We start from the raw sequence: 14,227 nt of genomic DNA on the forward strand, positions 1-14,227 counted from the left end.
AAAAGTCTACAAGACCGTTCATCGAACAACAAAGTCTTCAAGACCGTTCATCGAACAACAAAAGTCTACAAGACCGTTCATCAACAACAAAAGTCTTCAAGACCGTTCATCGAACACCAAAAGTCTACAAGGACCGTTCATCAACAGCAGAACAACAAAAGTCTTCAAGACCGTTCATCGAACAACAAAGTCACAAGACCGTTCTCGAAGGCCAAAAGTCACAAGACCGTTCATCGAACAACAAAAGTCTTCAAGACCGTTCATCGAACAAGACCGTTCGAACAACAAAAGTCTTACAAGACCGTTCATCGAACAACAAAGTTCTACAAGTCTACAAGGCCGTTCATCGAACAACAAAAGTCTTCAAGACCGTTCATCGAACAACAGGAGTCTACAAGACCGTTCGAACAACAAAGTCTACAAGACCGTTCATCGAACAAACAAAAGTCTACAGGACCGTTCATCGAACAACAAAAGTCTTCAAGACCGTTCATCCAGACAACAAAAGTCTACAAGACCGTTCATCGAACAACAAAAAGTCTACAAGGCCCGTTCATCGAACAACAAAAGTCTACAAGACCGTTCATCGAACAACAAAAGTCCACAAGACCGTTCATCGAACAACAAAGGTCTTCAGGACCGTTCATCGAACAACAAAAGTCTTCAAGACCGTTCAAACAAAAAATTTTACAAGACCGTTCATCGAACAACAGAAGTCTTCAAGACCGTTCATCGAACAACAAAAGTCTTCAAGACCGTTCATCCAACAACAGAGGTCTTCAAGACCGTTCATCGAACAACAAAGTCTACAAGACCGTTCATCGAACAACAAAAGTCTTGAAGACCGTTTATCGAACAACAGAAGTCTTGAAGAACGTTCATCGAACAACAAAAGTCTACAAGACCGTTCATCGAACAACAAAAGTCTACAAGACCGTTCATCGAACAACAAAAGTCTACAAGACCGTTCATCGAACAACAAAAGTCTACAAGACCGTTCATCTAACAACAGAAATCTTCAAGACCGTTCATCGAACAACAAAAGTCTACAGGACCGTTCGTCGAACAACAAAAGTCTTCAAGACCGTTCATCTAACAACAGAAATCTTCAAGACCGTTCATCGAACAACAAAAGTCTATACAAGAACATACTTAGAAAGATACTTTTGCCCATTTTGTACTATAGAACAATATTTCATTTTCTCTCCCGTTGCGTCGAGAGTTGTGTAGGTTTCCCTAAACTTTTTCCGAACGGTTAAGGTTGTTCAGTGACACCGATTTTCTCCAATTTTACGGTTGGCGAGTGATGCCGATTGAACCATCGTTTGACAATTGTGCTTCGAAGTTTGGAACCTGTTCATTCGATACCCCGGCAAGAGACGAGAAAATCTGTAATGCTGTACTGATTCCCAAACTTTCTTCTTCTTTTTTTTTTTGTTTTGTTTTACATTGACCCCATAACTAAATGTTTCATGTAAAGAAATAGTAGCAACCAACTAATCCATCTTTCGCCAGCGAGGATAATCCCATGGACACTCAGTAAACTGCCTTCTGTCTCCGATAATTGTTTTGGGGCTACTGCTCTTGTACACAAGATACTTTTAGAAGTCTAGTTAGATGCTTTTCTTTCATGTAGGTATCTTTTGTTAGATTCGTAATTCAAAAACAATGTCTGAAATTTATGTTTTCGATCTACCTTATACCGCAAAAACGATAATCGCTTTGTAGTATTTTTTTGATGGTTAAAAATTTAGCGATGAATTTACGACTTGCGCTACGTCAAGTTGAAGAGAGAATCGCGGCGTCTGTACGTAAATATCCCTAGTGATAATGGGTTGTCACATATGCTTGCTGATGGTGGCAGTGGCGGTTGGCTGAAATACATACACTTCAGGATCATCTGTCGAGACAGCTCTCCTTGCGTTTTGTTACGCGAGTATATGACTTTTGCATGTGGTCAAAAAGGATTTAGTATTAAACTTTGGACGTGCTTGGGAGAGGTAAATTACGGTTAGCAAATGACGTTATCAAAAAATCTTTCATATTTATGCAGAAGGTATTCATAAGAGCTCATTCTCTCTCTCTCTCTCTCTCTCTCTCTCTCTCTCTCTCTCCACCCCCTCTTCCACTGTAAATGGCACAATAACGAAATTAACACATTAAGGTATACTGAGTTGATGGTAGTTCATTCCTACTAAACACAAACTAATCCTTAACAATTACAATGACGGGTTAAGATTTTTTTTTTTAAATTAGACTATCATCTAAAGTTACTAATATTTTCTCTTTCGTTCTTTGTGTTCTGCTTGACGATAAGGTAAAGTCGAAATTACACTGCTATAATTGATACCACGGGCACTAAAGGGTTCACCGTCAGTCACTCTTTTTGGAAAATGATTTCGAAATCCATGGCATAATATTCATAATCGGTCAGTTTATAATTTATCCCAAATACTCCGCCACTTTGTGGCGCTACTTGACTTTACCCATAATTCCTTTGTTTTGGTTTGCTTGGCATTTACGTCTGCATCCAGTTAATTAAGCAAATGTGCTAAGCTCCCCCACTTATCCTAGAACTAGTTCAAAGCCTGTACGTCCAGACTGTCGACAATGTGCCCCTTTGTCCGTCTGCCCCTCACCTTCTGGTTAATTCGGTCTTTCGAGATATTGAGGTGATGAATCCTTTGTTTTAGTCATTCTCTAATCGACTGTTTTCTGTTTGATGTCTTGCTGCCGCTGTTCGCTTTGGCGAGAGGGTGGAGGAGGACGTGGGAAATTATGGGCATTTTTCCAATACTTCTAATTCGCTTTCCCCGTCTCCCCGCTCCCACTCTCTCTGGACCGCCAGGTAGCCCACGCATCCCTTTGTTCCTCGGGGTCGGTCCAGCGTTAATTAATACGGCCACTCTTTGTCTCGGCTTTACAGGAGGAATTCTTCTAAGTCACGTTTCCCTTGCTCAGGCCACTGCAGCTCTTTTTACCTTGATAGTCTTCTGTTCCCAACTTAATGAAACCTCAGGAATCCAGAAACAATCAGGAATAGCTTGGTACCCTGACAACTCGGTGCCTGACATGTACCTCGTCTGATCTGTTCTTGAAAAAGGACACTCGTGGTTCCATGATGTCTTATATGAGTGACACCGTGACTGGCAGATACTAACCACATAATTTTTCGGCTCATTTCTAGTCAAGATGATGCGATCATGTTATTGAGAGAAGATATAATCGTGCCGCAGTTCCTGATTTGTTATATGATAACGGTTCTAGGTCACATATCTTGCATCTTTGCTTGGTCTGTTGTGTAGCATTCGTGCCCTGATGCCAAGACACTTAGCAAGCCGTATCGGAAAGATAAAATTAGATTCAGATGCCCGTTGTATAGTTAGATGAATAACCTCCGGCTTCTACAGAAACCGGGGTCATGAATAACCACGTTCACCGTCCTACTTGTTTTCTAGTTTTCTGTAAAAGAAAACTGCTGTGCCGGCTTTGCCTGTCCGTCCGCCCTCAGATCTTAAAAACTGCTGAGGCTAGAGGGCTGCAAATTGATATGTTGATCATCCACCCTCCAGTCATCAAACATAAAAAATTTCAGCCTTCTAGCCTAAATAGTTCTTATTCCATTTAAGGTTAAAGTTAGCCATAATCGTGCATCTGTCAACGATATAGGATAGGCCACCACCGGCCCATGGTTAAAGTTTCATGGGCCACGGCTCATACAGCATTATACCGAGACCACTGAAAGGTAGATCTATTTTCAGTGGCCTTGATTTTAACCTATACAGAAAACTCGATTGCGCCGAAGAAACTTTGGCTCATTGTTTATGGTTTCGTATTTTAAAATAACTAGTTATCAAATTTAGTGTTGTTGCATCATTTGCACACTGTGGCCCCCATTGTTCATTTAGAATGCGGTTCGTTCTTCTGAGGCTTCTATCGCAAGTTCGTGTCCAGGTTTCCCTCTGTAGGGAATAGCAATATAATTGTTGGTGGATTATTTCTCCCCTTCGATTTTTTATATACAATTTTGAGAGCTATACAGTTGACAAGTAAGTTTTTCTCCAATAGGTCTAATAGTTTCAGAAAAAATCCAGCTCTTAAAATAAGTGGCCCACTTTTGAAACTTTTATAATTGAAATAAAAAGTCTGTTTCATAGTGGTTGTGCACATGTGCATATATATATATATATATATATATATATATATATATATATATATATATATATATATATATATATATATATATATATATATATACACATATATATATTATACACACACACACACATATATATATATATATATATATATATATATATATATATATATATATATATATATATATATATATATATATATTATATATATATATATGCAAATACGTACGCGCGGATGTGTGCAATACCAATATAATCCAGCCTCTTATTTCAATCGCAAAACATGAAAAAAAAAAGGACCAGCAGGCGAATACCAACGAAAATGTCTTGGCTTTTTCGACGTCCCTTGTCCTTTTCGAAAAGCTTAGAGCGAGGAAGGTAAATCCTCAGATCGGAGCGTAATCAAAGTCCTGATCTCAGGATAAACTTTAATTTCCTTCTGAATGACCTTTCGCTTCTTGTCCCTACCTTCATGACCTCTACCTCCCTCCCCTCCCCCCATTTCCCCCTTCTCCCTCCTGCAATGCAGGAAACAGGCTGGGTGGTAGAAGGGACTGGGGGCGGACTCAGTTCAGTCTTTGGGAGTTATGAAAGTTTGATGTTGATGTTATTAAAATGAATTAACTTTATATATATATATATATATATATATATATATATATATATATATATATATATATATATATATATATATATATATACATATATATATATATATATATATATATATATATATATATATATATATATACATATGGTAACAGTTGTATAAAAACCTTCTGTTCTCACAAGCCTTTTGGAATGAGATTTCCAGTTCGGTGTCCTGTTAATCCTTATTCCTACAGACGACGTTCGACTGGTTATTAGTAAACGGTTGGGTGCATAAATCAACAGTACCACAACGAAGTCTTCAGAATAACATCATTTTATTTTACGACGAGAGAAAATTTACTACAGAAAAAATCAATATAATAGTCGTTTTCCCATTATCGTTCCCCGATGTACATTCAAGTAACTTAGGAAGGCTGTTTATGTTATATACGAAAATTAATGCCATTGATTTTGTTTAAAAGATGAAAAATTCTGCTGACATCCCTTGGTAGTTGCAGGCATCAGTGAGATGCGAGGTGCAGGATGCCTCAAAAGTCTAGCAAACAAACTAAGAATTCATATCCTGTTCAAACAAACGAGGATTTATTCAGTTTCTGATACCGATGCAAAATTGTTTGTTCAGACTGACTGCGAACAACCAAATGAAATATATTCTGTTTTAATTGATTAGAATCTATTGAGGTTTGTTAACATTTGTGAACATTGCTCGTTCTTCCGAAGTACATATGCCTTTTGAATTTTTAGCACTGTTTATATTTGATGGACAAATAAAACAGCAATTAGGGCAATACGGAATTCCTGATTCCTAGTTAATCTATGTAGATATCAGTAACCACAGAAATTTCTCGCCTTTGTAGTTTATGGAAGTATCAACAAAATAGTTGCTAATATTTATTGGCTTTTGCGAGAAATTAGTTCCATCCTTTTTAATTTTCTGTCAAAGACAACTATCATGTCGGCTTTGTCTGTCCGTCTGCCGCCAGGTCTTAAAAACTACTTAGGCTAGAGGGCTGCAAATTAGTATGTTGATCATCCACCCTCCACTCATCAAACATACAAAATTGCAGCCCTTTAACCTCAGGAGTTTTTATTTTATTCAAAGTTAAAGTTAGCTATAATCGTGCATCTGGCAACGATCTAGGGCAGGCCACCACGGGGCAGTGGTTAAAGTTTCATGGGCCACGGCTCATACAGCATTATACAGCACCACCTAAAGATAGATATGTTTTCGGTGGCCTTGATTATACGGTGTACAAAAAACTCGATTTCTTCGGCGCATTTTGTACATACATACATATATATATATTAGATATATAGATAGACAGATAGATAGATAGATAGAGACATTAGCGGCGAATCTTCCCACGATAACTATTAAAATAATGGAAAACAATAAAGTGAGAAAATTTCGACGGATACAAAATCTAAATGTAAAACAAAATTTGATTATAATATATTTTCTAGTAACTACTCCCTCGGACATACTGCTGGTGAATTTTCGAACAAATGTTAAACCGTGATGTTAGGTAAAACTTTACAGAACCGTTCGGCTGGAGGATTAATGCTTAGGGTACGGACGCTTCTCTGAACTCATAAACGCCCACCACAGTGACACTGAAATTCAGGCAAATTCTGTTGCCAACACTCCTTTGCTATCCTCTCTCTCTCTCTCTCTCTCTCTCTCTCTCTCTCTCTCTCTCTCTCTCTCTCCATTTGCTAATTGCTATAAAACGAAGAACGCTTGAACGTTACAGATGCTCAAGAATACTGTCTCACTCATCTTGAAGGGCTCTTGAGAAACCCTCTTACACGAACTTGACACTTTAAGATTATGTTCAAAGATCACTGCTATCTTTGGGCACTTTTACAATTTATTTGACTTACTTTCTTTTATGTTGCGCATTTTCGCCACCAAGCCTTGTATGGAAATGAAATGCGTTAGAAAACACATAAATTTTTCATTATATTTATTTCATGAGTCAGTACTTATGTACATTCATACCACATGGCAAGAATACCTCAGTACCTCGAGTCCAGAGTTCGTGTTCTCTGAATTGTCGTGAAGGTTTTGGTGCGATATAATGCTTTGACACTGTGCCAACAACTTCCCATTTTAGTTTTCTGTATAAGAAAATTATTGTGCCGGCTTTGCCTGTCCGTCCGCTCTCAGATCTTAAAAACTACTGAGGCTAGAGGGCTGCAAATTGGTATGTCGATCATCCACCCTCCAATCATCAAACATACCAAATTTCAGCCCTCTAGCCTCAGTAGTTTTTATCTTAAGGTTAAATTGACCATAATCGTACTTCTGGCAGCGCTATAGGTACCAACAACATAAGCCACCACCAGACCGTGGCTGAGTTTCATGGGCCGCAGCTAAGAGTTTTAAGGGCCGTGGCTGAGGCCCCTACCGGACAGAAAACTCGACTGAGCCGAAAAAACTTCAGCGCATTTTTTACTTTATTACATTTGTAATCAAATAGGAGAAAAACTCATGTTATTAGGTACTTTTAGGCATACATTTGTATGATGTGTTCTGGTAATGTAATTTAATTTATCTAGCTTTGTTTTACACGCAAAAAAAAAAAACAGAGAGAGAGAGAGAGAGAGAGAGAGAGAGAGAGAGAGAGAGAGAGAGAGAGAGAGAGAGAGAGAGAGAGAGAGAGGGTGGGTGGGTTAAACTGTACCATAAACCTAAAAACATGATAAAATCAAAGGTTAAACCACATATCATCGTATTACATAACTGATATTCGTCATCATGACTATTACTATATTTCATTTCATTTTTCTCACTCTCAGTCTTATGCTAGTGAACTAAGCATCCTGGAATTGAGGTTGCAACCATGATTATCTGCAAACATTTATTTTTCCATGGTAAGATAGTTTCTTTTCATGTAGGGTTAATAGTCTGAGTAAGTATCTGTTGCGTAGCAATACTTTTTGTCGAATATGAATAGTCTTAAACTATTCCATATTTTTTTTATAGCAATATAAGTTACTTTAACGCTATCTTCACAGCGTTTGGTCACATATTTTCCATTTATTAACACTCAGTAACCTTATTATTCCCGGTATCACTTTTATTTCTTATCTTTGCAATGACTGTTTCAATTATAACGAAAATGTCCAGCTATTTCCTAGAGAGGATATTTAATTAAAGTTTTCCTAAGCCCGATTCTTCTCTTATGGCCATTTAAATTCGTTCGTGACTTGAAGGCTGTTCTCGTAGCTTTTGTAATTACATTTAATTACCTCAATTAAAGGGTTTTGTGATTCTGGGTGTGTACGCTAGAGCAACCAAGAGTGTTGCCATTCGCTCAACCCTTGCTTATATATTCTACGGAAGGCAGTAGGTACTGACGGTCATTCTTCTTCTCCCACGTAGCATTCAGGATTTGGTTTCAATTTGCCCAATGAGACATAAGTAAAACTTTTCTATCGTGTTGTTTTTCCTTCTGTAAGCTATTAATTAACCCCATAAGTTTCTTACCATTCAATTCATTTCCCTCCAAAATGAACAATGAACAGCGCATTTACACCCTATACCTCTTCATCATTCCTAACTCTAGTAACGAAGAAATATATATATAATATATATATATATATATATATATATATATATATATATATATATATATATATATATATATATATATATATATATATATATATATATATATACGAGTATATATATATATATATATATATATATATATATATATATATATATATATATATATATATATATATATATATATATATATATATATATATATATATATGTATGTCTCTGTAAGCATAATGTACTTGCTGTTCGTTGGCAGGACTCTTAATATCAGATTTTTTTTTTGTACCGATGAGTCAAAACCTTTATTTTGATGAAAAACCTACAACAAAAAACCAATTTGCAAATGAGTTTGTTCATTCCTTTAACACTTTTGCGCTGTTAGATGAAAGCTACTCGTATAATACTTGATTTTTTTTTACTTTACTTCATCCGTGGATAACGAAAATAAGCAGATTACAGTTTTAATTAACTTTCTCTTAATTGTTTATTTTTTTTTTTTTTTTGCATGACATACTGTACCGCAAATAGTGTAATAATGACTTCCATCATGAAGTAATTTATAACTTTCCATGACCTGAGATTAAAAGTCGCCTAACGTCAAAGGTCACCATACAAAGAGTGAATGTCGCACCCCGGCAGGGCTCGTTAACAAAGGCGTAACCCCAAGAGCCTTTTACCTAAAATCACCCAAAACCTGGCCTATCGTTTAATCCCTAAACAAATCACTACTTATTTCTGGTGGGCCCTGATGTACTTTCTTGTTCGATGAAACGAAATTATGTGAATGCAGATAGTACACTAACAATATATACATACATACACACACACACACACACACACACACACACACACACATATATATATATATATATATATATATATATATATATATATATATATATATACACGAGTATATATATATATAAAAGGACAAGAAGTCGAAAGGCCTTGCAGTACTCCACTGTTTCTCTTTTCTTCGTGGATTTTGTCATTATTCATATATTCATCATGATCCATATTTTCGGGATTCAGTTATACATACATACATACATACAGTACATACATACATACATATATATATATATATATATATATATATATATATATATATATATATATATATATATATATATGTGTGTAATTGTATATATTAGTGGGTGTGCTCCTCATTTTAGAAATATACAATGTGCAAAAAACTTATAATGTAAACTTCCCGGATAGTTTTGCATATTAACTGAAAAACTGCTATAATAGAGATGATAAATAATGGTCCTCGGTACCATCATCATAATCAGGCATAAAACATTGAAGGTGCATAGATTTTCTATTTTCACTAGGAATTATGATTGTTTCATTACGACAGTTAGGAATGATTTTCTTGGAATATTCCCATGACCAAAATAAAGAGATATAGGGTGCACATGCACAGTTCATTATACTTCTTGAATACGCCACCTATAGGCGAAATAGGTGTCATGAAAAAAAAAATGGCTGAAAATCCTTACGTTTAAAGTTATATATTTTCCATTCGTGGCTCCATGGTGTTAGTTTTAAGAACGTTAGAGTTTTTTTTATCTATTGGTAATGCGAAATCAAAACATAAATTTCAAGATTTGTTTAGACAATATGACTATGTCGTCTGACGATGCAAAGTCTGTGATGATCGAGAATGGTAATATCATGATTACCTGAAAGGATCCCTTAAGACTGATTTTGTTAACCGTTGTATCGGCTTTCCCAGAAGCTCGTTATTTTAAAATTTTCAGAGAATGTAAATCTTACCGAGTGAAATAACTTAAAATAGTAATTTACCAAGTCTTTTTTTTTATTTATTCAATTTTACCATTTTGTTCACCGTAAGATTTATAGAAACACTTTTAGACATATTCACCATTAGTAAAAATGTAAGATAACAAATGCTTACAGAAAAAAGTATAAGTCTTGATTCCTAAGTCTTTTTTTAATCTATTTAAATTTAATATAAGAAGTTTCGTTCCACTTAAATACATATTTATTAATTTAGCATTATCCCACTAAAAATGCAAAATATTTACTATAACAAAGGGTTGCAAAAAAATAAAAAATAAAGAAAAAATTCTCATGAAAGTTCGGTACCGCTTGCATATCTCGGTGTCCCTCGAGGAAGCATCGTTTCACGAAGATTAATGTCCGTGTTTGCGATCTTTATGATATCAGCACCCAGAGTGAGCGAGGACCCTCGAAATTTTCATAAACGGCGAAGATAAAGCTAAAATCGTTGTTTCTGCGAGCAAAGCGACGCAGAGAAAAATATGCAATGTCAGTGATTAATGGCGATGTCAACTGACTTCTCGGAAATATAGTGAGTCCTTCGTCTTATTTTTTTATTACTATTGCAAGAGAAGTGTTTCATGAATACAGCAAATGAATAAATGTCGGTTATTTTATCGAACTGTAAATAAAAGGCTGTTTTTACCGGACTGTTTTCATAGTCCATCACTTGAGTAATTCTATTGTACGTGTTTAAAATTTATTCTGACTTAAGGATGAGAGTAATTTTTATCCTGAAATATGAGACATTGACTTAAGTTTGTAGGATCTGAGAAGACACAGAACTTTCTGATTTAATGGCGGTTTACATCTCTCGAGGAGCCATGATAACAAACAGGACATCGCCATTGTGTCTTTATTGATCTCTGTTTATCTTAAATAAACAATGTTACTTTAAACATTTTATTCACGAATACTGATTTTAGTTGCCAAGTTTTGGTTTGCCTGTCGTTTAATATGATTTCTTTTATGGTTCCCTAATCATACTTAACATCAAATTAAGTGGAAATATTCTAGTCCTCTAAATAGGCATTTGATTTCTTTTGTAACACCCCACCTATTACATCTGCTTCTGTGCATTTTAACTATATAAGTTCATTCCAGCATTTTACCTCTTCTCCATTTTCCTTTCACCAATATTTCAGCTCTCTTGACAGGGAGTTAGTTACATGCATAACTAACTGCATTACGTTCGCTCGCGGACCAGCTTAATATTTTGTGAAGCTCCGCATCGCTACCTGTTTCGCATAAGATATTACCCAAGGCCAAGAGAAAGAGAAGGTGTGCTCACTCCCCACCCCCCAAAATCCCCCATGTAGGCGGAGCTTTGTCTACCTCCTTATTGCGTCAGCAGGCGGATTACCGTAATGAGCAAGATACCCTCTAAGATACGTCATCGCCTACGTAGTTACCCCAGGTGGGAGGCGACTCCATCCAATTAGGTAGACCTTGTTCTCTCTTGGCCTTGATATTACCAGTATGCAAAAATGAAACTCCCACCAAGGTTCAGACCGCCAGAAAAACCCAAACAGAGTACGTTAACCGTGTTTCAGTTCAAGCGTTCAGCTGAAGATTCTCATGTCGTTATAAGTAAATAGTTTAGGATTTTGGAAATTTCTACTTTAATTTCTTTTAGTACCTAACACGGGACGATATTGCTGTATACATATAGTCTATTATATACGTATACATATACTGTATGTATATATATACGTGTATACATATATATAATATATATACATACATACATATACACTCACACACACACACACACACACATATATATATATATATATATATATATATATATATATATATATATATATATATATATATATATATATATATATATATATACTGTATATATATTATATATATATATAAAATATATATATACATATATATATATATACATATATATATATATTCCTGAACTCTTACAATAAAACTTGTTGATAATGACAAAGACTCTCAATGTTTCTTTATCATTTCCATTTAATTCTGAGCACAGCCGGACCTCATGGGAGACTAATTCATTCACTAAATTCCACTGAACGTGTCTAGCAGACTATTTATAATTTTTGTGTTTAAAAGTTCGAGCGAAGATGCAACTCATTAGTACTTCAAAACAACTATCCTTATGTTTTGATGATTTACTTTTATTTTTACCTGTTTATTTAAAATATTTGTTAATTTATTTTTTTCTTTTCTAATACCTGATCTATTCTTTCTGTATTTCCTATTACCTTCCGTTACTTCTTTCAAATGGATACCACATTCTTTGGAAGGTTAAATGGCCCCTGTGGGCTTGTTCTAAATGTGTAGGGTTAATCCTCTAAAAAAAATCTAAAAAATATAATAATAATAATTAAAAATATGGTAGTTTGTTTTCTGTTATACACCGTATTCTTTCCAGCTAGGCTCTTAACTATTCACTATTTTTATGTTAGCACAGCTGATGTGAATAAAGTGAATTATAAATTACGTCCTAGTAAACATTACTCCTGTGGGGAAAGTTTTTGAAGCGGTCACATGTTCATTTCGGAGCAGAGGCTTGTTTAATTTCGTGCGCATACTGGCACTGATTGCCATGACGCTAACTTATTTGTATGCATGCATGTTCTCTCTCTCTCTCTCTCTTTGTGTGTGTGTGTGTGTGTGTGTGTGTGTGTGTGTGTGTGTGTGTATATATATATATATATATAATATATATATATATATATATATATATATATATATATATATATATATATATATATATATATATATATATATATATATATATATATATATTCGTTAAGGGCAACTGCTATAGTGGCATGAGTGGGTTTCTTGTGGGAATCTTCATAACGTCGGAGTTTCTTCAGATTCTCGTGCGTCATCGAACGACTTCTGACTCACAGTCTTGATTTACAACCTATTTATATCACCGGGGAGAGAGAAAGTTTGTAAGTGACCTCTAGACCTGAGTGCTGGTTTGTCAAGGGATTAAAAGCTTAACCATTTAGGAACGGAGCTCTGGGTACGAATAGAGAAACTGCAAACATGTAAATTGACGCATTCAGTCAAGTTCGTTATGTGTTTGTCCTTCCACGATGTACAGTTACTCAAAATGTTGTCAGCCCAAAGCTAATCAAGAAGAAACAAGTGAAAAATGCGTCGAAACTTCTTCGGCGCAATCGAGTTTTCTGTACAGCGTATAATCAAGGCCACCGAAAATAGATCTACCTTTCGGTGGTCTCGGTATAATCAGGATTAATGCCGTATGAGCAGCGGCCCATGAAACTTTAACCACGGCCTGGTGGTGGCTACACCTATATCGTTGCCAGAAGCACGATTATGACTACTTTAACCTTAAATAAAATAAAAACTACTGAGGTAGAGGGCTGCAATTTGGTATGTTTGATGATTGGAGGGTGGATGATCAACATACCAAATTGCAGCCCTCTAGGCTCAGCAGTTTTTAAGATATGAGGGCAGACAGAAAAAGTGCGGACAGAAAAAAGTGCGGACGGATAGACAAAGTCGGCACAATAGTTTTCCTTTCAGAAAACTAACAGAGACTGGTGATTTTGGAAGAGGCTTTTCCAAACTAATACAAAGTTTCTCGGCTTCTTGAAAAATTTGCCGAACGACAAAATCACCATTCAGAAGAGAGAAGGTTTTACCTGACGAGAGATATTCAGTTTCGCCTACCTTCATTAGGCAATAAAAAAATCTTTTACCTTCGTAACCTTAATCTCGGTGCAACACTGATATTCCGATCCTTTTCTAAAAGAATCGTATTCTTCCAAAACAGTAGATTTTCTTCCGAAGCAATCATGGGCACCGGATTCAGTTCTTTCGTTTATTTTTCATCCTTTCCTGGAGAGGAAAAAAAATCCTTCCCGGTAAGTGGATATCTCATAATTAAATTGTCTGTCCTGGACTAAAATCTGCAAATGCTACCTTAATTAATTCCTTATTACTTTTTTCACTGCCTACAAAACAATGGAAGATCATTTTTCTTTATTCAGGCATCTGCTCATCATTCTTTGTGGTATAAAAGAAAACTAATTACTTATCACTCTCTTCATGA

General features: G+C 35.6%; 1 protein-coding gene across 1 annotated transcript in view; it reads left to right on the plus strand.

Annotated features, from left to right (window-relative positions):
• Positions 1-14,227, plus strand: part of LOC136824981 (trichohyalin-like) — an 80,812-nt gene that overhangs the window by 15,950 nt on the left and 50,635 nt on the right. The window contains exon 10 of the mRNA XM_067080967.1: positions 65-1,056. Coding sequence (XP_066937068.1) covers positions 65-1,056 — 992 coding nt within the window. The remainder of the gene's footprint in view (positions 1-64; positions 1,057-14,227) is intronic.

Source organism: Macrobrachium rosenbergii, chromosome 36 (assembly GCF_040412425.1).
Source record: "Macrobrachium rosenbergii isolate ZJJX-2024 chromosome 36, ASM4041242v1, whole genome shotgun sequence".
NCBI lineage: Eukaryota > Metazoa > Arthropoda > Malacostraca > Decapoda > Palaemonidae > Macrobrachium > Macrobrachium rosenbergii.